General features: G+C 44.3%; 1 protein-coding gene across 1 annotated transcript in view; it reads right to left on the bottom strand.

Moving 5' to 3' along the window:
- LOC130121855 (probable phospholipid-transporting ATPase IM) overlaps positions 1-23,383 on the bottom strand; it is a 42,902-nt gene extending 19,519 nt beyond the window's left edge. Inside the window, exons 1-17 of the mRNA XM_056290794.1 lie at positions 22,885-23,383; positions 19,375-19,472; positions 18,900-18,958; positions 16,448-16,561; positions 15,797-15,895; positions 15,192-15,253; positions 13,457-13,529; positions 12,392-12,462; positions 12,140-12,222; positions 8,378-8,536; positions 7,678-7,766; positions 7,143-7,336; positions 6,264-6,472; positions 6,091-6,134; positions 5,816-5,981; positions 3,590-3,778; positions 1,001-1,116 (exon numbers count right to left, since the gene is read on the bottom strand). Of these exons, the coding sequence (XP_056146769.1) occupies positions 1,001-1,116; positions 3,590-3,778; positions 5,816-5,981; positions 6,091-6,134; positions 6,264-6,472; positions 7,143-7,336; positions 7,678-7,766; positions 8,378-8,536; positions 12,140-12,222; positions 12,392-12,462; positions 13,457-13,529; positions 15,192-15,253; positions 15,797-15,895; positions 16,448-16,561; positions 18,900-18,958; positions 19,375-19,429 (1,782 nt within the window). The 5' untranslated portion in view covers positions 19,430-19,472; positions 22,885-23,383. The remainder of the gene's footprint in view (positions 1-1,000; positions 1,117-3,589; positions 3,779-5,815; positions 5,982-6,090; positions 6,135-6,263; positions 6,473-7,142; positions 7,337-7,677; positions 7,767-8,377; positions 8,537-12,139; positions 12,223-12,391; positions 12,463-13,456; positions 13,530-15,191; positions 15,254-15,796; positions 15,896-16,447; positions 16,562-18,899; positions 18,959-19,374; positions 19,473-22,884) is intronic.
- Between the last annotated feature and the right edge of the window lie 1,145 nt (positions 23,384-24,528).

Genomic DNA, 24,528 nt, shown 5'->3' with positions numbered 1-24,528 from the left:
AGTAACTCAAATAACCACTCGTTACAACCGAGGTATGCAGAAGAGCATCTCTGAACACACAACACGTCGAACCTTGAGGCAGATGGGCTACAGCAGCAGAAGACCACACCGGGTGCCACTCCTGTCAGCTAAGAACAGGAAACTGAGGCTACAATTCGCACAGGCTCACCAAAATTGGACAATAGAAGATTGGAAAAACGTTGCCTGGTCTGATGAGTCTCGATTTCTGCTGCGACATTCGGATGGTAGGGTCAGAATTTGGCGTCAACAACATGAAAGCATGGATCTATCCTGCCTTGTATCAACGGTTCAGGCTGGTGGTGGTGGTGTAATGGTGTGGGGGATATTTTCTTGGCACACTTTGGGCCCCTTAGTACCAATTGAGCATCGTGTCAACGCCACAGCCTACCTGAGTATTGTTGCTGACCATGTCCATCCCTTTATGACCACAGTATTCCCATCTTCTGATGGCTACTTCCAACAGGATAACGCGCCATGTCATAAAGCTCGAATCATCTCAGACTGGTTTCTTAAACATGACAATGAGTTCACTGTACTCAAATGGCCTCCACAGTCACCAGATCTCAATCCAATAGAGCACCTTTGGGATGTGGTGGACCGGGAGATTCGTATCATGGATGTGGAGCCGACAAATCTGCAGCAACTGCATGATGCTATCATGTCAATATGGACCAAACTCTCTGAGGAATGTTTCCAGTACCTTGTTGAATCTATGCCACGAAGGATTAAGGCAGTTCTGAAGGCAAAAGGGGGTCCAACCCGGTACTAGCGAGGTGTACCTAATAAAGTGGCCAGTGAGTGTATATATGCATGCACGGGAATATGCTATCAGATAGCGTTGGGGCAGGATGGTGTAAATGGAGTTGGTGGGGTTGACTTTTTCCTGGTTAGATTTAGGGATGAGTGGATGTCTGATTGTGTATTTGTTTGAATATCACAACTGACATTTAAATCTGGCAAATGTGACATTATCACTCACGTTGAGGTGACCAGTGGTAACTGCCATTAGTTTACCACAGGAGGGGTGCAGTCTCTCGTAAATGATTGTGTCAGCTCCTTTGCAGTAAAGGGTCAACTTGCCCTCAGGGCTGCGGACTGAATATCACATAGAACATCACATTGCACAACATGTTAGACGAAAGATCTTAACTGTCAAACTGATGACAGTACACCTAGATGCTATCTAGATCAGAAATAACAACATCTTGAGCCTAGACAAAGAATTCTGACTTGAATTGATGACCTTTTGGGTCTATAAACTTAATCTACATTGATTATTTTTTCAAAATACACTTAGTTTATTCCCCGAAGAAGGAAATTAATTTTGATGGAGATGAAGGAAGACAGACAAGATAACACTGACTGTGCAGATGGGCCAAGCCACATTATTCAGCTGAACTTATGACATTAAAGGGACATACCTGTGTTTTTGCATATTTTGGTTCATTTACTTTTTTATGATTACATTTATCTGATAAGCCATAGACATACAAACAGATGCTGACATGTGTCCTACAAAACATAATTAAATCGGTCTTATCGATATCAGTTTAGCATAGCAGTTATAGCGATAAAGGAGAAGACAGAAAAGAAGGAAAGAATAGGGGGCAAAAGGACTAAGATGAAGGATATAATCCGCCCTGTTCCAGGGAGTGTGTGAGGCAGATGCTAGCAGAGTGTACGTGTATTTGTGAGTGCAGGGGATTAATCCCAATAAATTCTAGTGTCTGAGATCTGCGGTTTATCTGAGCAGCAGACAGATCTGAGCAGCAGACAGGCTCTGCAGCCACCCATGGACCCCGCAGTCGTGCAGACACCCCATGACAGAACAGCAGGAACTAGGGCTGTGCGATATCATGATGTGTGATGATAGACAATGTCTATTGTTTCATATTATTGTTTATTTCATTGTGTCACAGATCGCACAGACGGAGGCAGGATATTTGCATGAAGGCAATACAAACAAACCTGGAGGACAGTGAAGGTAACACAGAACAGGGTAATTCCGAACAGAAAGACTCTGACCAGCCAGGACAAAACGAGGAGCTTGTACCTAAAAGAGGGGCTACTTCTGTCGTATGGATGTGGTTTGGGTATGAAAAGTCTGACACGGACCAGAAACCTGTACTTTGCAAAATATGCCACACAACGGTCCCCACAACAGACTCAAACACCAGTAGCCTCTTTTACCACCTACGCAAGAATCATGTAAACAATATGGAGAGAGTCTACACACGAGAGCTTCAAAAGCAGTCGAGTGCTCAAAACAAACCCCTGACTCAGACACTGCAGGAGGCTTTTGCCCGCGGCACACCATAGGTCAAAGAATCACCAAGATGGAAGGAGATAATGACTGCCGTTGCAACTTACCTTTTTATATTTTATACATTAATATTTTTTATTTTGTTTCATGCTTAACTGAAAATTTGCGCAAAGGTTCTAAATAAAAGGTGAAAAAAAATCAGATATGAGTAAGTACCTTTTATTTTCGAGTAGACAATTCAAAATGTAATAAGAAATAGGCATGTGCTCATTTTATAAACTATTTATTCAATGAATTTACAGAAAATGACCTATATTGTGATGTGTATCGTTATCGTGACAGTAATGACCTAGTATATCATGATATGTATCGTTATCGTGATATGAATGACATATATTGGGATATGTATCGTTACTGTGATATGAATGACCTATATTGTGATATGTATTGTTGACGTGATATGAATGACCTACATCGTGATATGTATCGTTGTTCGTGATATGAATGACCTATATCGTGAAATGTATAGTTGTTCATGATATGAATGACCTATATCGTGATATAAGATTTTGGTCATATCTCACAGCTCTAGCCGGAACCCAAAGCACAGCAAGCCCAGATTAATAACCGAGCCCAAAGGGGGGCCAGGAGCCCACAGAGCAACATCCCTGTATGCCTCCATGGAGCACAAACCAGTCCCCAAAGGCACAAGCAAGGCTTGCATCCCCGAGGCACACTGTTGCGCCAACCCCCGGGCGCAGGCACAGGGCACACCCCCTTGCGTGGGACCCGAGCCGCAGATGGCAAGCACAGACCTCCAGTCCGGAGCTAGCCCCTGTGACCGACAGACCAATGCACCGCCAGAATCACCCAGCCAGTGGGTAGGCATGGGGGACTCCATGCCCATCCACACCCGGCTCAGGGGTGAGGCATGCCATACCGTTTTAGCTCATTGTTTACAACTAGCATATACCTTTACATTACTCCAAACCATTTTCCTGAGCATGTCCAAGTTTTTGTTTTTGTTTAGCTCTTTGGATATGTTTTTCTGACCTTCCAGGGAGCCATTGGTTTCTATTAATTTCTGTACAGTATGAAAATCGGCTTGTAGGGACATGAAACTTCCTGGATAGCGAAGTAGTTAAAATACATACATGCCATTTGTAGTAAATTGGGTAACGCATGCTATAAACACCAGTATGTCCCATTAACCTGTCACATCTATAAACAATTTCATTGATAACATAACAGTAACATAACAGTGTGATAACAGTGTGTTAATTGTTTTAAAAGTTTGTATCTTACCTATGACAGACATTCTCTTGCGTACGTTGTTGAAGTCCAGAACGGCCAGGAGTTCATAAGTAATGCGTTTACCCATTTCCATCACCTCGATGGTCTCTGGTGTTCGTGACCGAAACACAAACCCAAAGTTTCTGGCTGCTGTTACCAGAGCCCCTTCATCAGGTGACTGGGCCTGGTAGTAGAGCTCTCCTGCCATGAGAACGTAGACAGAGAGGAAGGAGTGAGAAGAGGAAAAAATAGAAACAAAAGAGGGGATGATGATAATTAGCATAAACAGACATTGGTTGCCCCAAGTGAAGGAGTTCATGTATCTCGGGGTCTTGTTCACAAGTGAGGGTAGGATGGAGCGAGAGATTGACAGGTGGATTGGTGCGGCATAGCAGTAATGTGGATGTTGTACCGGACCATTGTGGTGAAGAGGGAGCTGAACCAGAAGACAAAGCTCTCAATTTACCAGTCAAGCTTCATTCCAACCCTCACCTATGGTCATGAGCTTTGGGTAGTGACCGAAAGGGTGAGATCATGGATACAAGCGGCTGAAATGAGTTTCCTCTGTAGGGTGTCTGGGCTCAGCCTTAGAGATAGGGTGAGGAGCTCGGACATCTGGAGGGAGCTCGGAGTAGAGCCACTGCCCCTTCGCGTTTAAAGGAGCCAGTTTAGGTTGTTCGGGCATCTGATCAGGATGCCTCCTGGGCGCCTTCCTTTGGAAGTTTTTGGGGCACGTCCAACTGGGAGGAGACCCAGAACTCGCCGGAGGGACCACATGCCCAATCTGGCCTGTCTGGAATGTCTTGGGATCCCCCAGGAGGAGCTGGAGGGCATTGCTGGGGAGAGGGATATCAGGAGTGCCCTACTGAGCTTGCTGCCACCACGACCCGACCCCGGAGAAGCGGCTGATGATGATGATGAGGTATTTGAAGAAGTAATTTTTAAACCTTAACTTGAATGAAACTACATGAGAAATACCAAGTGACAGAATAGGAGGGACAGGCTTGGAGAAAATGGTGGCGAGGGTATAGAAAAAAATATTTCAGCAATTTTCTTACCAATGACGATTAAAAATGTTAATTTAAAAAATATACAAAATCTTAAATTTGTTTAAAATAACATATAATGTGTGATGCACTCACAAACATTTCTGGAGGGGCTGCACCCTGCCCCCACCCCAATCCTCAAATCTATGCAGATGGTCGAGCTAAAAGCCTGATTAGTGAGGTGTCTGACCTTAATCTCAAAAAATAGCAGTAAAAGACTGTTGACTTGTAAGGTTAGTGACCTGAGATGACGGTAAGTGACTGTAAAAAATGGAGGACACACTGTCAGGAACTGAGCTCTGAGACCATTCGAGACATCTGTCAGCGTAAGGTTTTACGGTTTGGACCGGGCTGTAATGCTGGTCTCTGGCCCGTCTTGCCCTTCTGGAAAGCAACAATAATTTCTATCACAACTCGTAGTGGAGGGAGGTCAGACGGGTCGTTCGATTTACCCCAAAAAACTAAAGGTCCAAAAAGTTCAAGGTCAAGATAATCTTTGTTATTCCTGAGGGGTAATTTGTTGCACAGCCAGCAGTAAATACAATCAACACACACCAATCAACACACACCGATTAACACACAAACAATTCACACAAAGAAACAAAGTCCAACTACAGTGTATTCAAAGAAACCAAGCAGCAGTTACTGTCGGAACAAAATAAGTTTATAATCCATCCATCCATTATCCAAACCGCTTATCCTGCTCTCAGGGTCGTGGGGATGCTGGAGCCTATCCCAGCAGTCATTGGACGGCAGGCGGTGGAGACACCCTGGACAGGCCGTCAGGCCATCACACAGGGCCCACACACACACACACACACACACCTCGGGGCAATTTTGTACGGCCGATTCACCTGACCTACATGTCTTTGGACTGTGGGAGGAAACCGGAGCACCCAGAGGAAACCCACACAGACACAGGGAGAACATGCAAACTCCACACAGAGGACAACCCGGGACGACCCCCAAGGCTGGACTACCCCGGGGCTCGAACCCACAACTTTCTTGCTGTGAGGTGACCGCGCTAACCATAGTCTTACATATGCAGAATGAAAATCTGCAGGACAGGGGGCCTTTAAGACTGGATCCATAGTAAGGCTGGCTTTCATAAGGTATCCTGTACTCAGACTAAAATGATCCGCTTACTGCCCCCCCGCGCCCCCCCTCATGTTTTTGCAGGTTGAACTCTCACCTTCTTTCTTCTCCTCAGGCATAACGGTGTGGCACAAAGCAAGCAAGCGGAAGAAATCCTGCACCTCCGGGTTGCCTTTTCTCACCGTCTCCACTAAGATGTGGTCATGAAATACAAACTTTGGGTCCGCCAGCTGGTTCCAGGAGAAGTCCACTCTCTGGGTCTTCTGCAGAGAGGAAACCAAAGGAAACAACGATAAACAAACTCCTCTGTCCAGTTTTGCCTCACGGAGGAAAAGTGTTCAGTATACACAAGGCATCAGCACTTCCTCTCACCTCTGTTATTTCCACTCTTTCTCCCGAGAAGTCAAACAGCTCTCCTGGGAAAAGCAAAAAACAAACAAACAAAAAACCAAACAAAGCACAGCACGACATTAATCGACTCACGTATGGCTCTTGTTTGTGTGTTGAATCGGCTCATACTGAAGTGCACGGTGGCAGCTTCTCACCATACGACTTCCCGTTGATGGAGCACTTGTTGAAGGTCATGATGTTCTGGGTCAGGGTGCCGGTCTTGTCACTGAAGATGTACTTGACCTGCCCCAGCTCCTCGTTGAGGGTTGTGGTCCTAGCCTGGGCTGGTGTGTCGTTCTTGGGGTAGTACATCTTCCTGTCCCAGTCTATGTAGAAGCTGTTACCCAGACGGATGATCTCCACACTAACCATCAACAAGCCACAGGAAAGCAAAGACATGAGATGAAATGCAAGCAACATGTGAAAGTACATTAGTTTATGTTAGTAAATTCTCAAACCCAGAGTAAAGATGGGATTAAAGAGGTATTTTCCTAACTTTGTGAAAACTTGCTTTCTCTTAAGAGTTAACTTGATCCAGTAACACCTTACTGGTGTATGATAGGAATTAATGTAGTTGTGCCTAGTTTGTTTGTGTTGTATCATTTATGAGTCATGCTGTAAACTCATAAAACCAGAACCAAAGTGGTTCTGAGATGTTGGCGCACTCAAAAAATAAAAACACCAAAAATAAATAAATAAACAAATAGCAGAAGAGGATTCGATATAGCCTACATTGATTTAAATTAATTGAAATCTGCTAATGTATGTCTACATATTTCATCTCATATATTCTGCTTTTATAAAGTGGCTTTAGAACCCGTGCATTTCATGCAACCCATCCAAATTCCCTCAATCTTATCTGGAGAATGAGTCTGATTCTTATTCTGATTTCTATACTCTGGCCCCCTCCTGACAGCCAAATGTGCCTCCTCGATGTGTGCCCAATTTTAATGTGCTTTTTTATTCTTCATGGACACCAAATAAATAAACAAATGAAACAAAATGCTGCTGGAAAGGAAGTGCTCTGACCCCACCTGACATAAAGGGATATGGGCACCACTGTGTTGAGGATGATCACATAGGACCAAAAGGTGAGGAAGGCTGATAATGAAGCGCTAGCTCCAGAGGGACGGGGGAGAAAGACAGTGAACACTGAACCTTCCCTCACTTCCCAGATGGCGTTACCGACCGCCAAGATGGAGCACATACAACCCAGGAACCCAAAGATCTGAGGAGACAAATGACTGTTGGTTAGGACGGCTTATCAGTATCTAAATAAAGATCTGCTCCATCAGGCAGCTTCAACTGTTTCAAACACAGGCAGTGAGTGCAGAACCAAGTTGCAAGATAGAAGAAAAATGCCACAGGTCAGTATAACAGACATATTATTACCACAAGTGCATGTGGATTACTATTAAACAGGAAGTTAGAAAAACGTGTCATTTCACGTGGGTCCTCTTTTAATATCCTAAAGAAATCAGCACCTTCCTTGTTATGTGTGCAAGTGTGTGTGTGTGTGTGCGTGTATGTGTGTGCATGGGTGTGTGTGTGTCTACATGTAAGACTCACACACAGCACAAGCACATTCATAAGATGATCAATGCTGGTCCGTTTGAAAGTTGTCTTTCCTGAGTTCTGCATGAGTTTCGTGTCGGGACCTGAAAAGATAAAAGTCTTTCATTCAGATGCAGTCACGCTTACTGAAAACTGTAGGAAACAGACAATTCATGTTAATATAGCACGTCTATATGTAATCGGATCAGCCACTGAATGGATTAAATTAAATTAATTAGATTAAAATAATAAAAGTTAAATATATATTATATAAAAATAAATGTTTAAAAAATTATCAAATTAATTAGTAAATTAAATTAATATAATAAAATTCAAATAATTTTAATTAATAAAACTATTAGATTAATTATTACACCAGACTATTAAATTAAAATTAATACAATTTGCATATATAATATGCAAAAATAAATTTACATTAATAAAATTATCAAATTAAATTGATTTAATTAGATTAATTAAATTAGATTAATTAAATGTAGCATTTCCTTCAACTTGATGCTAAGTTCACCAGACACTGATAAATGTCTCAATGATCAAATTCATTTTCAGACTGTCTTGAATGCGGGTTGGTTATCTGCTAAAGTGGAAACTACAAATCACAAACACACCTGCCACAGTACAAATTAACCTGCCAGTCTCAGAATACATTTTAAATCTTAACTGTATTAAATTGTACTACTCTGTCACAGCTCACCTCCAAAGATGACGAGACCGAAGCACCACTCGGTGTTCCTCAGAGTACATCCTCTTAGCAGCACCTTGTCATTGTCCAGAGCGTACATTTGACCATTCACAGTAAGGTTACCCTTGAACTTGTCCAGACGGTTGTTTGGAGGCTCACAATGCACCTCACCTGAAACACAGAGGTCATGACACCACATATGCTGAAATAACAGAAAATAATACTGTTTCAATTTCAGTCTAACTAATGATCCCGTGTTATTTTGTTCACAAATCTTGCTTTGTATCTTCATTCATTCATTCATTCATTCGTTCATTCATTCATCATCAGCCGCTTCTCCAGGGTCGGGTCACGGTGGCAGCAAGCTAAGTAGGGCGCTCCAGACGTCCCTCTCCCCCAGCAACGCCCTCCAGCTCCTCCTGGGGGATCCTAAGACGTTCCCAGGCCAGACTGGACATGTAGTCCCTCCAGTGAGTTCTGGGTCTACCCCAGGGTCTCCTCCCAGTTGGCTGTGCCCAGTAAACCTCCAAAGGAAGGCGCCCAGGGGGCATCCTAATCAGATGCCCAAACCACCTCAACTGGCTCCTTTTGATGCGAAGGAGCAGCGGCTCTACTCCGAGCTCCCTCCAGATGTCCGAGCTCCTCACCCTAACTCTAAGGCTGAGCCCAGACACCCTACGGAGTTTCCTCCGTAGGGTGTTGTTCATACATGGACATGCTGTCCTATATCATCTGGTCGATATACTGTGATATACAATTATAACCTTTAGTGAGTGTAACCAAATGACACCAAGTTGGGAACATCAGGCAATGCATACAAAAAAATTAGTCCAAGGTTTTATAGACCTTTCTCTTCTACACAGCTCAGCATTTTCTGAAGGTAAAATACTTTAAATCAAGACCTCAACAGAAACAATTGGACCTGGAGCAGCTCAGGATTTCAAAGGGCTCACTGGTTTGGAGAAACTTAGATGCAGAATAGAAAATTTGATATTTCATATGTTATGATATGAATATCCAGGTCCAGGCCTGACTGTGGATTGAGTATGAAATTACTTTTTACAAAAGGCAAAGGAGCCCTGTAGAACCTTGTGCAAACTGCAAAATAAACAATAAATTAAACAATATTCAATTAAATTAATATTAGAAAAATAAAACATCGTAATTATCCTAAAAACGATGACATACTGTAGAATACAATACATATACAATCATGATAAAGCCCACAATAATAAAACGTGCAAAATATGCATATTAATTTATTTTTTTATTAGTAGAGGTATTCCTAGTAGTAGTAGCAGTAGCAGTAGTAGTAATAGTAGTAGTAATAGTAGTAGTAGTAGTAGTAGTAGTAGTAGCAGCAGTGAAGAGATGCCGGATTGACACAGCTGCCCTTTCTGAAACACAACAGGCAGACGAAGGATAACTGAAGGAGGAAAAGGATGGCTAAACTTCCTTCTGGAAATGAAAAGCTGTTGATGAGCCCAGGATCCATGGCATTGCATTTACCATCAGGAACCAGATCATAAGCCACCTGTCTGAACTTCTTGTGGAGATCAGTGAGCATGTCATGACCATCTGTCTGGTATTTGCCAATAACCAGATGGCAACAGCTGTGAGTTCCTTTGCCCCTACTTTAGACTCTGAAGAGGAAGTAAAAGAGACCTTCTACACCTGCTTAGATGAGACACACTCAAGAACCCCAAGAAGGATAAGATTATTCTCCTAGGAGACTTCAATGCCAGGTTCAGCCAGGATCAACACTTCTGGAAGGGCACTATAGGAAAGGAAGGCACTGACACCATCAACTCCAGTTCTGCTTCTTAGCAAATGTGCTCAGTACGACTTCACCATCACTAACACTCTGCCAGAAAAACAAATTTAAGGCATCTTGGGAGACACCCCTGCTCCAAAAAGTGGCATCTCCTTGACTATGTCATTGTACGAACCAGGGACCGTCGTGATGTGAACATCATGAGGGCTATGATCGATGCAGATGACTGCTGGACAGATCATCGCCTCATCCGCTCCACAATGTCCATCAAACTCAAGAGGAAGAGGAGGGTTCAAAAGAAGTAGATCCGGCCAAGACTGAACCTTGAAAGCCTGAATGAAACTGCTACCCAGCAACGACTTCGGGCCTCTCTTAGGAAAAGCCTCTAACCGGAATATTCCAATTACACTGAGAAGCACTGGAGCCTGCTCAAATCCACCATCCCCAACACCTGCAAAACCACCCTTGGGTACAAGTCCAGAAAACATCAGGACTGGTTTGATGAGAATGACACAAAGACAGAATAGCTCATCTCCAATAAAAGGAAAGGCATCTTGAAAGGCACCTGAGAGCCCTGGAACAATACCACCAAGGATCCTTACAAAAGATCCTGAGGTTCAGCTGGAAGGACAGATGCATCAACATCAATGTTCTAGAAGAAGCCAACATGACTAGCATCACCACCACAGTAATGCAGTACCAATTCCGAAGGACAGACCATGTCATCCTCATGTCCAACACACGTCTCCCGAAACAGAGTCTGTACTCCCAGCTGAAGGAAGGTCAGTGAGCTCCCAGCGGGCAACAGAAACATTTCAAGGACAACATCAAGACCAGTCTGAAGAAATTCAACATCACACCAAGCAACAGGGAACACACTGCACTAGATAGGCAATCCTGGAAGAAATCCATGCAGGAACGAGCTGCATGTCATGAAACAGAACTCCACTGTGCTGTAGAGAAAAATTGACAGCACCACAAAAAGAGAAAGAAAAAGGATCAACCACCGCCACCGCCACTTTCCCCTGTCCACACTGCACCAAAGTATGTGGATCACGGATCAGCCTCTACAGCCATCTGAAGATCCACAAGTAGACAACCTAATGGAGAGGACAGTCATTCTCGCTTCAAATGACCACCGATGATGATGATGATGATGAGTAGTAGTAGTAGTAGCAGCAGCAGTGGTAGTAGTAGTAGCAGTAGCAGAAAGAAAAAGGATCAACCACCGCCACCGCCACTTTCCCCTGTCCACACTGCACCAAAGTATGTGGATCACGGATCAGCCTCTACAGCCATCTGAAGATCCACAAGTAGACAACCTAATGGAGAGGACAGTCATTCTCGCTTCAAATGACCACCGATGATGATGATGATGATGAGTAGTAGTAGTAGTAGCAGCAGCAGTGGTAGTAGTAGTAGCAGTAGCAGTGGTAGCAGTGGTAGTAGTAGCAGTGGTAGTAGTAATAGTAGTAGCAGTGGTAGCAGTAGCAGTAGTAGTAGTAGTAGTAGTAGTAGTAGAAGTATTATTATTAGTAGTAGCAGAAGCAGAAGCAGATGTATAAGTAGTAATAATAGTAACTTTGTTAGTCTTAGCATTACAGATACTAGTAATGATACTCAAACCCTCTTAAAGTGACGATAAGGGATGAGACGTTAGCAAGAGTTAGCTTTATTTCAGAAACATCTTGCAAAAGAGCCGCCCCCTCACGTCTACCTCAAAGTCCGATGAACACACAAACTGACTGACAGCAAGTAGGGACCAATGGAGAGCTCTCCTGATTGGCTGATAAAAAGCGGATACAGAAAAAAAAAATCTATCTTTGTTCACAGGTGGCCACAGAGACCGGGTTTTCTTTTTCTCAGTGCATCTGCTTACTTGGTAGCTGTCAGGCTAAGGAAAGAGTTTCACCAGATATTATGAAAAGTGCTCTAAATTAAAATCTCCGACATCCACTTTAATGTCAAAAGTGTGAAACTGACATGAGCTGATGCCTCACCATTAAACTGAGCAAGTGCCTCAGTGCTGTCGCCCATCTCTCCGGTTACAGTCAGAGCCTGTTTCACCTTCAGGTTGGTCTCTCTGAGCGACCCCCGGAGGATAAAGGAAAGGGTGCAAAGGCAAGACAACAGAAATACAAAACATAAGACATGACTTGCAAACACACACAGGCCTGAGCTGGGTATGAGTAGATGTTTGACCAGGCAGATATTCAAGATCCATCACATTCAGTAGGCCGGTCTGTACACACCCATCCAGTTCAGCTGTTTCTATGTACACCAGGTTGAGCGGTTCACTACTGGACAACAGCAGAAGATCAGCCTAAAAAAAATCAAAGCATAAAGGAAAGACAAAGAGAAAATATGAAAATCTTTGGGTTAGTCAAGACTTAACACAATGTTATGTAGAGGACATACTGGTGAAGCAACACAACCAGCTCCTCTGAGACTTTGTTCTGGATTTGAGGCTCCCCCCCCCCTTTTCTCCCCAATTGTACTTGGCCAATTACCCCACTCCTCCGAGTCGTCCCGGTCTCTGCTCCACCCCCTCTGCTGATCCGGGGAGGGCTGCAGACTACCACATGCCTCCTCCCATACATGTGGAGTCACCAGCCGCTTCTTTTCACCTGACAGTGAAGAGTTTCACCAGGGGGACGTAGCGCATGGGAGGATCATGCTGTTCCCCCCAGTTCCCCCTCCCCCCTGAACAGGCCTGCCGACTGACCAGAGGAGGCGCTAGTGCAGCGACCAGGACTCATACCCACATCCGGCTTCTCACCCACAGACACAGCCAATTGTGTCTGTACAGACATCCGACCAAGCCGGAGGTAACACGGGGATTCGAACCAGAGATCCCCATGTTGGTGGGCAACAGAACAGACCGCTACACCACCCAGACGCCCTGGATTTGAGGCATTTTGTTGTAGTCAGATGAACTCAGTAAACATTGACCAATGAAAGTCAATAAACTGTATAGCAGAGTACAGATAAAGAGACAGCATCTCATACAAACATTTCCTGGGCAATCAGAAACCCAATTAGTAACAGTAAAATAAAACAAAATAAATAACAATTTGCATTTCAAATATCATTTGACATTTCTATGACAAACAGCATGTCAATCATCTTAAAGTGGCATGACCATATGGACCGTTTTCTGTGAATGGTCTCCAGTGAGAAACAAGCCCTTCAGCCAAGCCCTTCAGCCAGGCATGGTGCTGCTCCCCACCCATGAAGATCCAGAAACACACCATCTCAACATGTGCTGCACACAGACGCTTCACATCTGGTTTTCTCTGGACCCTTCCGGAACTTACCGTGACAAACTGGTTGTTCTCCAGCTTGATGATGTCTCCAACTTGAACGTTCATCCATTTTTCACTTCTCAGTCTTTTGGAAACAAACAAACAAACAAACAAACAAACAAACAAACAAACAAGAAACATCATTACCATGCGAAACAAAACACTCACACCATTGCACAGCAACACACGACAGCACAACACAAGGTTAGATGACACTTCACTCAACACACTTCATCAAAACCATACACTGGAATCATAGCCAATGGATATTCATATGTAGTTGACAGTTATTTACAATAATAATAATAAGAATGATAATTTCAGAACGCATCTGCCCGAATTTTAACTTTCACCAAATCCTGGCACCACATCACCCAGGTCCTAAAAGACCTCCACTGGCTACCCATCTCCCACTGGATCAATTACAAAATCCTGGTTCTTACTTATGAAGCCCTTCACAAACTGGCTCCCCCATACCTCACCGATCTCCTCTCCCCCTACCAACCCTCTCGGTCCCTCAGATCCATCTCAGCCTCCCTTCTCTCTACCCCCAGGTCCAACCTCCGCGGCTTTGGTGACTGAGCCTTCTCCAGGGCAGCTCCCAGGCTCTGGAACTCACTTCTCCAAATCATTAGAGACTCAGAATCCCTCCCACTCTTCCAATCCCGTCTCAAGACACACCTTTTCTCCACTGCCTTCTCAGCCCCCTCCCCCGTCCACTCTGCCACCCCTGGTCTGAGGCAGACTAAGGACCGAGCACTCGATCTGCCCCCTCCCTCAACTCCCTCCCCAAGCGCATCGGACACTGCTGCGGGCTGCCCACATTCAGGTCATTGGTCGGGACTCACCTCTTCACACTTCATCTGTGATTTATGATGTTTGTTTTTCTTGCCCTTTTATATCTGTCCAAGTGGGAGAGTCCTGCTGGCGTCGTGTGTGGCTGCTGCTTCTCCCTCTCGTAGCCCCCCTTTCCATGCACCCCTGTATGTCTGCCCCCCTTCCCATCCACCCCTGTATGTCTGTGTTATGTTTATGTGTCGTCTTGTTTCACTCCGTTTATTGTAAAGCCACTTTGAGTATTAGAAAAGCGCTATATAAGTTTAATTTATTATTATTATTATTATTATTATAATCATTATATTTATATAGGGCTTTATCCAGACACCCAAAGCGCTTCACAGAGAAGGGGGTAACTCACCTCAACCACCACCAATGTGTAGCACCACCTGGGTGATGCACGGCAGCCATTTTGCACCAGAACGCTCACCACACATCAGCTTGAGGCGGAGAGGAAGGAGTCACTGAGCCAGTTACATGGGGAGTGATTAGGTGGCCAGATGGAGAGCCAGGGTGGGGATGTTGCCAGGACACTGGGAACCCCCTACTCTTTGTGATAAGTGCCATGGGATCTTTAATGACCACAGTGAGTCAGGACCTCGGTTTAACGTCTCATCTGAAGGACAGCGTCTCCTGCAGCACAGTGTCCTCGTCACTGCACTGGGATTCGATTTTTTTTCTTTTATTAGGACCAGAGAGAAGACTGCTCCCTACTAGCCCACCAACACCACTTCCGGCAGCAACTCTGTTTTCCCAGGAGGTCTCTCATCCAAGTAGTAGCCAAGCCCATACCTGCTTAGCATCTGTCATTCGGCAGAGCCGGGGTACATGTTGGCATGGCTGAGTGTTGATTCAGTGTAATGCATGACTGACATTTATAAAACTTAACTATGGGAGGAAACAGACTTACTGTCCATCAATGAGGACGTCCACCTTACGGTTATTCACCCGCTTGTCACTTTTGTGTCTGTTCTGCACAGTTGAGAAGGGATTAAGAAAAAGGAATTTAATGTTTGAGAACTGTTTAAGTATGAAATAATTGCATGTATAGACATTTTGCATCTCAGCAAAATGAAGTTGGATTGTAATCCTCGAGGTTGTGTCTTTGGATCAAAGTCCTACATTTTCATGTCACAAAATTTCAGCTTTTTTACTTTTAGGAAGTTTAATGCTGATTCTGCATCCTGAGCTCATAGATATAATAAAAGAAAATACATTATGAATATTTTACCAACTCGCAATTAAAGGTTTTTCATTTTCTAAATATTTGATATTTTAGGCTGCCTTAGTAATAATGTAATGTAATGTAAAACATACAATATGAAAACATACAACATGACAAACGGTGTAATGGAAAACATACAACATGACAAACGGAGTAATGGAAAACATACAACATGAAAACATACAATATGACAAACGGTGTAATGGAAAACATACGATATGAATAATCAAGTTAGCATTCCTTACTAGCTTATCAGTTTTGTCCCAACAGGTTTGATTTATGTAACTTACAATATCATCACTTGCATCTTTGACTGCAGTCATGGACAGTACGAGAAGTAGAGGGACCACCGTTGTGAACCAGGAGAGAGAGGAGATTTCTGGGATGAGCTGCCAACAGAGCACACACGCACACACACACACGCACACTCACACGCACACACACACACACACACACACACACACACACACACACACACACACACACCAAGTCCTCAAGTCATTGTTGAGATAAACAACAGCATTAAACACTACTGGTAAAAAAAGGTTTGCAGTCCTGGTGACAGTGCAGGCCAGTGTGGGTATACTGGTAAGAATTATAACACACCACAAAAACACAAGCTTATCAAGGAATCTTATCCTGATGTTAAGTCTCATAACGCACATTTTGAGATTCTTCAGGAAAATTCTCTTACCTCACTGACATGTTATTACTTCATTTCATGCTTACTAGACTTGTTATGAGGAATTTTGCCAAAACAGGAAAATATTTTTTTGCGTACATGCCTCTGAACCACTATCATTACCATGACACAAGCACACATTCTTCTGTAACACAAGCAAGACGTTCTGCCAGCGGGTGAGACAAGATACCCAGCGATATCTTGGAATGAGCATTATGAGACTGGGAAGATGATGAAACCCCTGGATAAACTTAAATACCTGCAGGATGAGGAGGAACAGGAAGTAGGCGTTGGCCAGCCTCTGGAACTGCTCGAACAGGTTGAGGGGCAGGAAGGTGAAGATGTTGTATTTGGAGGTCTTAATGGCATTATTCTAGGACGGAAGAGGGAGGCGCTATTGAAACTCTATGTAAAACCTGCATGCTGTACGGTGCACCTCACTGTAACACAATGCTACTATGCATTCTGAGAGAGAACTACAGTTCCAAGAAATGCACAAAAATACTGTAACGATCATGGCTGACTAGACTCACTAGCTTTTGCCTAATGGGTCGGACCCTTTAGTTAACTGGTTAACGTAGTCGCCCATGGTGCGGGAGACCCGGGTTCGTGTCCCGGCTGCGGCAGTTCCCAGCTGCCCCCTAAATTCGCCACAATACAATGGGCCTCATTCATCAATCGTTCATATGTACAAACTTCTTACACACCCACGGGAGTTTTTAGCTCGGAAGTTTGTCTAAGAGATCAAGTCAGAAACTGTTCAACCCCTGAATTTAGACACCAGTTGACTAACGTTTGCAAGCCTGGGTGGTGGCTCGTTTCAAGAGGTAGGCAATAGATATTGGGCTGAGGGAACTGCATATAGCCATCAGGCTTGACTCTTCCACCTGTCAGACAAGTTTCAGAGCTAAAGAATCCCATGGGTGTGTAAGAACAAACTTGAACATACGAATGACTGATGAATAAGGCCCAGTGATGGCAATACACAAAAGTGGACAGTGCACCAAAGGTTCTCTTGTTAAAGGGTAGAGTCACTTGTTTTTCTGAGCCCACACCACATGAAATGTTGCCGTGCATCATTTAAAACCATACAGAAAAAAACTACACTGATTTTATTCTTCTTCAGCTTCAGGCTCTGCAACTGCTAGTCGTATGAATAAATACTGTAGCAACTGGGGAGGGCAGTCGCTGGACTATTGACAGTTATGCACCGGGGGAGCACAGGGGATTCTGGGACGGGTAACGTTTGTGTTCAGATTATTGTTTTGGTAATGTTGTGTTCATGTTTTGGTTATCGTTATGTTGTTTGTTTGGGGGTTCGACTCTGACTGGGTAGACGACCATTTTATTGACTGACTGATTGTAGGACCGCACCTAAGACTGATGTGGGGAGATGGCGGCATGAATTCCGTATTGTCCATGTAGTTTGGGGGGGGGGGGGGGCAAAATAAAAGCGCACTCCTGGGGTCGTGTCGTGTGATGTATGGGACACAGGAGCTGCCTCTTGCCTCCTCCTTCCCTGCCAGCTCACCACAATAGCTTGTTTGCAGTCATTTGATTCAGATGGGGAAAGGAAGTGAAAAGCAGAATGGACGAGATGGAGCTAGTTTAGACGATATTATGAGAGAAAGGTGTAAACAGAAAGTAAGACATGTTGGACATGATCTTATGTTATGAAGAGTGTTTTTTTTGACGAAGTGGTCCCTGCACACACGTGCATTATCCGACATTTTTTCCGGCATTTTCGGTCAATTTCTTGCATTTCCCCCCTCATGCACAACAACTTTTGGTACTCAATAAAAACTCCTTGTGGTTTCTCAGTTAATGATGCCAAACATAGGCATTTCCAAAGTTTGTGATAGTGCTTCCTATGTAGAAAATCACTTCCTGCCCTCCATCTGTAGTTCGCGCCGCAGCAACACAGTGACGTGACGTCATATGCGAACAGCCTATACCGTAGCGTGGCCCATCGGACTGTGCTGAGGCCCAGCGAGAAGAGTCCACATCCTGGTGAGTTTCTCAACACTGACACGGTTCATGACATTTTCATGTGCATGATTTCAAATGATGCCCAGCAACGTTTAAATGAGGTCTTGGTTCCTGTGAACCTCTGTGTTTCCCCATCCCCGGTGAGGGCTTGCTATGTTGTCCACTAACGCACATGGCACACATTATTACCCATGAGCCATTAGTACCGCTTATCCTGCTCTCAGGGTCGCGGGGACGCTGGAGCCTATCCCAGCAGTCATTGGCGGGGAGACACCCTGGACAGACCGTCAGGCCATCACAGGGCCCACACACACACACACACACACACACACACCTAGGGACAATTTAGTATGGCCGAGGCACCTGACCTACATGTCTTTGAGTCACCTGACCTACATGTCTTTGGGCTGTGGGAGGAAACCCACACAGACACGGGGAGAACATGCAAACTCCACACAGAGGACGACCCGGGCGACCCCCAAGGTTGGACTACCTTGGGGCTCGAACCCAGAACCTTCTTGCTGTGAGGTGATCGTGCTAACCACTGCGCCACCGTGCCGCCTAATGGCACACTGTTTGTATTATTTACCATGAAGAAAAGTGTGAGCTCTCTGTGTAACAACAACAACAGGATAGGACTAAGAGTAAAGAGAAGTACTGCTCTTATCTCGGCTCTCCTAACAGATAAGGAGGAAGAGGAGTGTTGGTGCTCCTTCACTTACAGCGTACTGATAAGACAGGTTGAAAGGTCTGTCGTTGGCCCAGAGGTGTCTCTCTTCCTCTACGAGTCAGAAAACAAGTAGAGCAAGTATGTAATCAATCGTCGTCGTCGTCATCCTCCTCCTCATCATCATCATCAAAGTGTAATAACATTTTGTTATTTTACAAAGTTTACAAGTTTGTATCACAAAAGGCATGTAGGGAGGAATATAATTACAACTTAATAAATATCCAAGTGAATAACAAAGGATGACAACTGCAAGTCACTTGTATTTTATAAGGAACTGCCAAACTGCATTAAACACAGTTTGACCTACTGACATTAAACTGAGTTTGACCTACTGACATTAGTGTGCAGACATGTATATATATCTCTACAGCTTGCACAATACATAGAGAAACAGTTGAAATGTGCATGTCGATACATTCAACACTATTCTTAAAAATAAAATAAAACAAAATGAATGACTTGCAGACCTTGTACTTTCTCTTTCCCACACAGCTGGCTGACGTACGAGGGTATCAAGGCCATCTTCAGCTCCGTGCTCCCATACCACACGTAGAGATCTGAAGGTCTACAAAGTGAAACATAACACAGTAGTGATCAGTAAAAACTATCTATCCATCCACCCATCCATCCATCCATCCATCCATCCATCCATCTATCTATCTATCTGAGCAGGTGACATGAAGGGGCGTGGTTATTAACAGCATCACAGGTGTGCTTGTTTAATGTAAATGTAAATATATATATATATGTACATATATAATGTAATAAATGTAATGTAAAGGCATGTATGATTGTTTAATGTAAATATATGTACATATATAATGTAACATATGCAATGTAAATATACATATGTATAATAGTTTGATGTAAATATATGTATAATAGTTTAATGTATCACTGCTGCTGTGTGGTCAGCAGCAGTAAATATAAGATCAGGTGAATACCTGTAATACTATAAACTAGCAATGACTGAAAAGAAGGAACAAGCCTCACATCAACACAGTGAAATATGAGGGGAAATCCTCACATTCAGTGAGTACACAACTTAATGGAAACATCTGCTCAGATACATTCTGAATCCAGATGTGATGTCATGCTGATGTTTTCTATTAAATTCTGGTGAACCAGTCTGATCCTGAGCTGAAAGTACAAAAGCTCTGAAGGAGGCAGGTTGGAGAAAAATAACACGCAGCAATGGAAGCATCGTCACATCAGAGATACTGGCTCATTTTCACAGTTAATGAACACTCTGGACGGGTTGCAAGCTTAGTTTTCCTAAAACCATGCGGATAAATTGTCGGTTTAGGTCATGTTTTTGTCTGCTCTGTAAGCATCGTTCTTCCAACTTCCTCAAACTGTAACTGTCAAATGTGGGTTGACCTGTAAGGACACAGAGAACACCGTCCAGGTGTTTCAAACAGTTTCACATTAACCACGGATGAAGAAACCCCATTACCCTTTTTATAAAACTGATGTTTTTTTGTTTTTTGTTGTTGTAATAAACCTGCACAGGAATTAGTGCGGTATATCAGATGTACATCAAATCCTAAAAGAAATACTATGATCAATAGGGATTGTTCTTTAACTACGGTCAGAGAAACCTGCACCCTAGACACTTTATCTGTCCTCATGTAAAGTTGTTAAGACACCTGACCAGTCCCTTATCAGCGGCCTGATATGCAGTGTGGAGGGTACTGAAGGATTATGGGTAAGGTAGAAATGACCTTGAACATTAGACCTGCTGCTTCCTTATGTTGGCTCCACGAGTGGACCATTTACCGCCATCTCTTTCAGCCTGACGTCAGTATGTGAGGTGAGCTCTATGTGAGCTGAGTTCAGTATGTCAGCGGAGCTCTGTATGAGAGCTGAGCTCAAGTGTGTGAGTTGAGCTCTGTATGTGAGGTGAGCACAATATGTGAGCTGAGCTCAGTGTGTGAGGTGAGCTCTGTATGTGAGCTGAGCTCAGTGTGTGAGGTGAGCTCTGTATGTGAGGTGAGCTCTGTATGTGAGCTGAGCTCTGTATGTGAGCTGAGCTCTGTATGTGAGCTGAACTCTGTATGTCAGGTGAGCTCTGTATGTGAGCTGAGCTCTGTATGTGAGCTGAGTTCAGTATGTGAGCTGAGCTCTGTATGTGAGCTGAACTCTGTATGTCAGGTGAGCTCTGTATGTGAGCTGAGCTCTGTATGTGAGCTGAGCTCTGTATGTGAGCTGAGCTCTGTATGTGAGGTGAGCTCTGTATGTGAGCTGAGCTCTGTATGTGAGCTGAGCTCTGTATGTGAGCTGAACTCTGTATGTGAGGTGAGCACAGTATGTGAGCTGAGCAATGTATGTGAGCTGAGCTCTGTATGTGAGGTGAGCTCTGTATGTGAGCTGAGCTCTGTATGTGAGCTGAGCTCTGTATGTGAGCTGAACTCTGTATGTCAGGGGAGCTCTGTATGTGAGCTGAGCTCTGTATGTGAGCTGAACTCTGTATGTGAGGTGAGCACAGTATGTGAGCTGAGCAATGTATGTGAGCTGAGCTCTGTATGTGAGCTTAGCTCTGTATGTGAGCTGAGTTCAGTATGTGAGCTGAGTTCAGTATGTGAGTTGATCTCTGTATGTGAGCTGAGCTCTGTATGTGAGCTGAACTTAGTATGTGAGGTGAGCTCTGTATGTGAGCTGAGCTCTGTGTGTGAGGTGAGCTTGGTATGTGAGGTGAGCTCTGTATGTGAGCTGGGCTCAGTGTGTGAGTTGAGCTTGGTATGTGAGCTGAACTTAGTATGTGAGGTGAGCTCAATATGTGAGGTGAGCTCTTTATGCGAGCTGAGTTCAGTATGTGAGCTGAGCTCTGTATGTGAGCTGAGTTCAGTATGTGAGTTGATCTCTGTATGTGAGCTGAGCTCTGTATGTGAGCTGAACTTAGTATGTGAGGTGAGCTCAATATGTGAGCTGAGCTCTGTATGTGAGCTGAGCTCTGTATGTGAGGTGAGCTCAGTGTGTGAGGTGAGCTTGGTATGTGGGGTGAGCTCTGTATGTGAGCTGGGCTCAGTGTGTGAGTTGAGCTTGGTATGTGGGGTGAGCTCTGTATGTGAGCTGGGCTCAGTATGTGAGGTGAGCTCTTTATGTGAGGTGAGCTCAGTATGTGAGGTGAGCTCTTTATGTGAGCTGAACTCTGTCCTATCACAGCAACACAACTTATTCTAAACACACAAAACACAGCACCTAACAGAGAATCACACCTATGAATGCTTTTAAAACCACCGCTTTTTCTGATGTGTTCTAGTGGTGGTGGAGAAACTCAAACAAAATCACTGTAAACATATAATGTGAAATTTAACCCGTTTCCAACCAAACTAATTCAACATTTCCGTGAATTAAACCAGCCATTTTCATTCATTGCCCGTTTGGCACTAATTGGAGGCAGGGGAGGCATCAAACCAAGTCTTCTATAGGTTTATTTTTTTCCTATCCATCCATCCATCCATCCATCCATTACCCAAACCGCTTATCCTACTCAGGGTGGCAGGGATGCAGGAACCTATCCCAGCAGTCACTGTTTGTCAAAATGCTAAACTCTGCATGCGTCCTGCTCACAAAATGGACACAAAGTGAAACACAATATGCTGCCAAGTCAAATGTGTGGGAGCATGACAGTGCCTTTCAGAAGTAAGGCATAGCTGCACAAACTGGCACACAAATCAGTAAAACACAATTCACCCAGAGGGCACTGGGCAGGTTTTTCTGCCAAACATGTTTTCGGTACCGCACCACACCTTCATCACTGATTATCACAGTTACTGTCTGTCAGAATACTGACGTTGAGCTAGCAGGCCCTAACTGTGGCCGGTCAGGATTTACCAGTCAGTTTCACACAGTTTATTTAAGGTTATTGAAATGCAAATCCTGAATTAAAAAAAAAAAACACCTTCTATCATTTTTTAGTTTTGTTCCTTTATCGGTGCCTAAGCACCAAAAAGCAAATAAAATCAGTCACGTACCTCAAACAGAAATGCTGTTCCCCGAGTCCTTCTACGCCCTTCAGGTGAAGTGTACACACACACACACACTCACACCAGGCAGGTCAGACCCAACCACGCACGGAAATATGGGAAAACGCCTACACTTCCTCCTTTTGTTTCTATTTTTTTGTAGTCCACACCCGTCCTCTCAGGTGAAGTGAATCCAGGCGGCGTAGCAGGTTTCTCCCTCTCACAGGGACACGGAGACTCGATGGGCACCGGTGTCTGGAAATACCTCCGTCCCGGGCAGATGGGCTCCGTATCGGGGGGGCCCTCTGGGTGGATGACAGACAAGTTGAGATGCAGGTAAAGACTTGAGGCAGGTGTACTGTCGAGAGAGACCCACAGCACACGTCTCCAGCTAATACAGGAAGAGAAGGATATTCACCCCCCCCCACACACACACACACACACTTTGTCTAACTTGAGCAAACACACAGCAGCGATCTTTGGACCGGGATGGAGAGACAGGCTGGAGTGGAAGGGCAGTAAAACAACGATACTGGCGGCAGATTTAGCCAATCGGTGCGAAGCAAGAGGCCTCAATCAGAGAGGTCAGAGGTTTCCAGGTATGGCACACACCCTGTTATTGACCGCACAAGCCCCAATGCACACAGGGAAAAAAATAAAACTATCATTCTTTCCTCAGTATTACAGTGTCATTTCCATCTCACTCAACATCAGTGTAACTTATGACATAGTTTCCAAAAAAGAACTGATTTATTAATCAGAACCAGAACCATGTTTATTGGCCATGTAGGTGAAATAAGGGGTGATGAGGTGCAGTGGTGCAGAGAATATAGCAGAGATGCTGAGCGTACAAGTGGGTACGTACGTACGTACAGTGCAGTGGCGGCTGGCCAGTAGAGGGCGCTGGAGCGCTGAAAAGCTTCTTAAACATGTTAAATACAATTTAGTCGTATAGCTGAGACCACACACAGCACCTTATTGATTATTATACGGCTCACAGGCACACAAAAAACACAACTATCACACATTCATTAACTAATCTGATCATCCCGACTGGTGTTTTGTAGAAGTACAGAGTCTAAATCTACCTTTCGTCTGTGTGCGTTCATCGCTAACGGGGCTAACATGCTAAGCTAACGGCTACCAGCGGTAACTCACCGGGGAATCAGAGTCCCGAGCGGGAGGTGGCGGCTGCTCGGCCCGCGCTCGTGGGTCAGCAGGGTTCCTCAGCTCACCAACCTTAACTGTGAATCCTTAAACCCCGCCGGACTCGAACCTCCGCGACGGCACAGGACGAAACGGACTCGAACCTCCCCGACGGCAGAGGACGAAAAAACGCGGGAGAGAAAGCCACCCGGCGCGCGCCATGCGTGCGGAGGCGGAGCTTCTCGAAGCTTCTGAGGCGTTCCTACGAATCGGTGGATTTTGTGTCCCCAACGTTTAACAATCAGAAAAAAGCCTAAAAATGTATTAAAAACTATGTGTATTATGCATTATTTTATCAATCAAGGTGTCCTCTTTATTGGCTGATATAAAAAATTGATAAAAACTGCATAGAACACTGAGAGACACCCGATTTTGGCCTGTCCCCACTGTCTACACTAAACTTTAGTATGAAATATAATCTATATAATAATTTATAAAAGTACGTAT

This window comes from Lampris incognitus, chromosome 12 (genome assembly GCF_029633865.1).
Source record: "Lampris incognitus isolate fLamInc1 chromosome 12, fLamInc1.hap2, whole genome shotgun sequence".
In the NCBI taxonomy this organism is placed as follows: Eukaryota; Metazoa; Chordata; class Actinopteri; order Lampriformes; family Lampridae; genus Lampris; species Lampris incognitus.
This window is presented reverse-complemented; position numbering and strand designations above follow the sequence as displayed.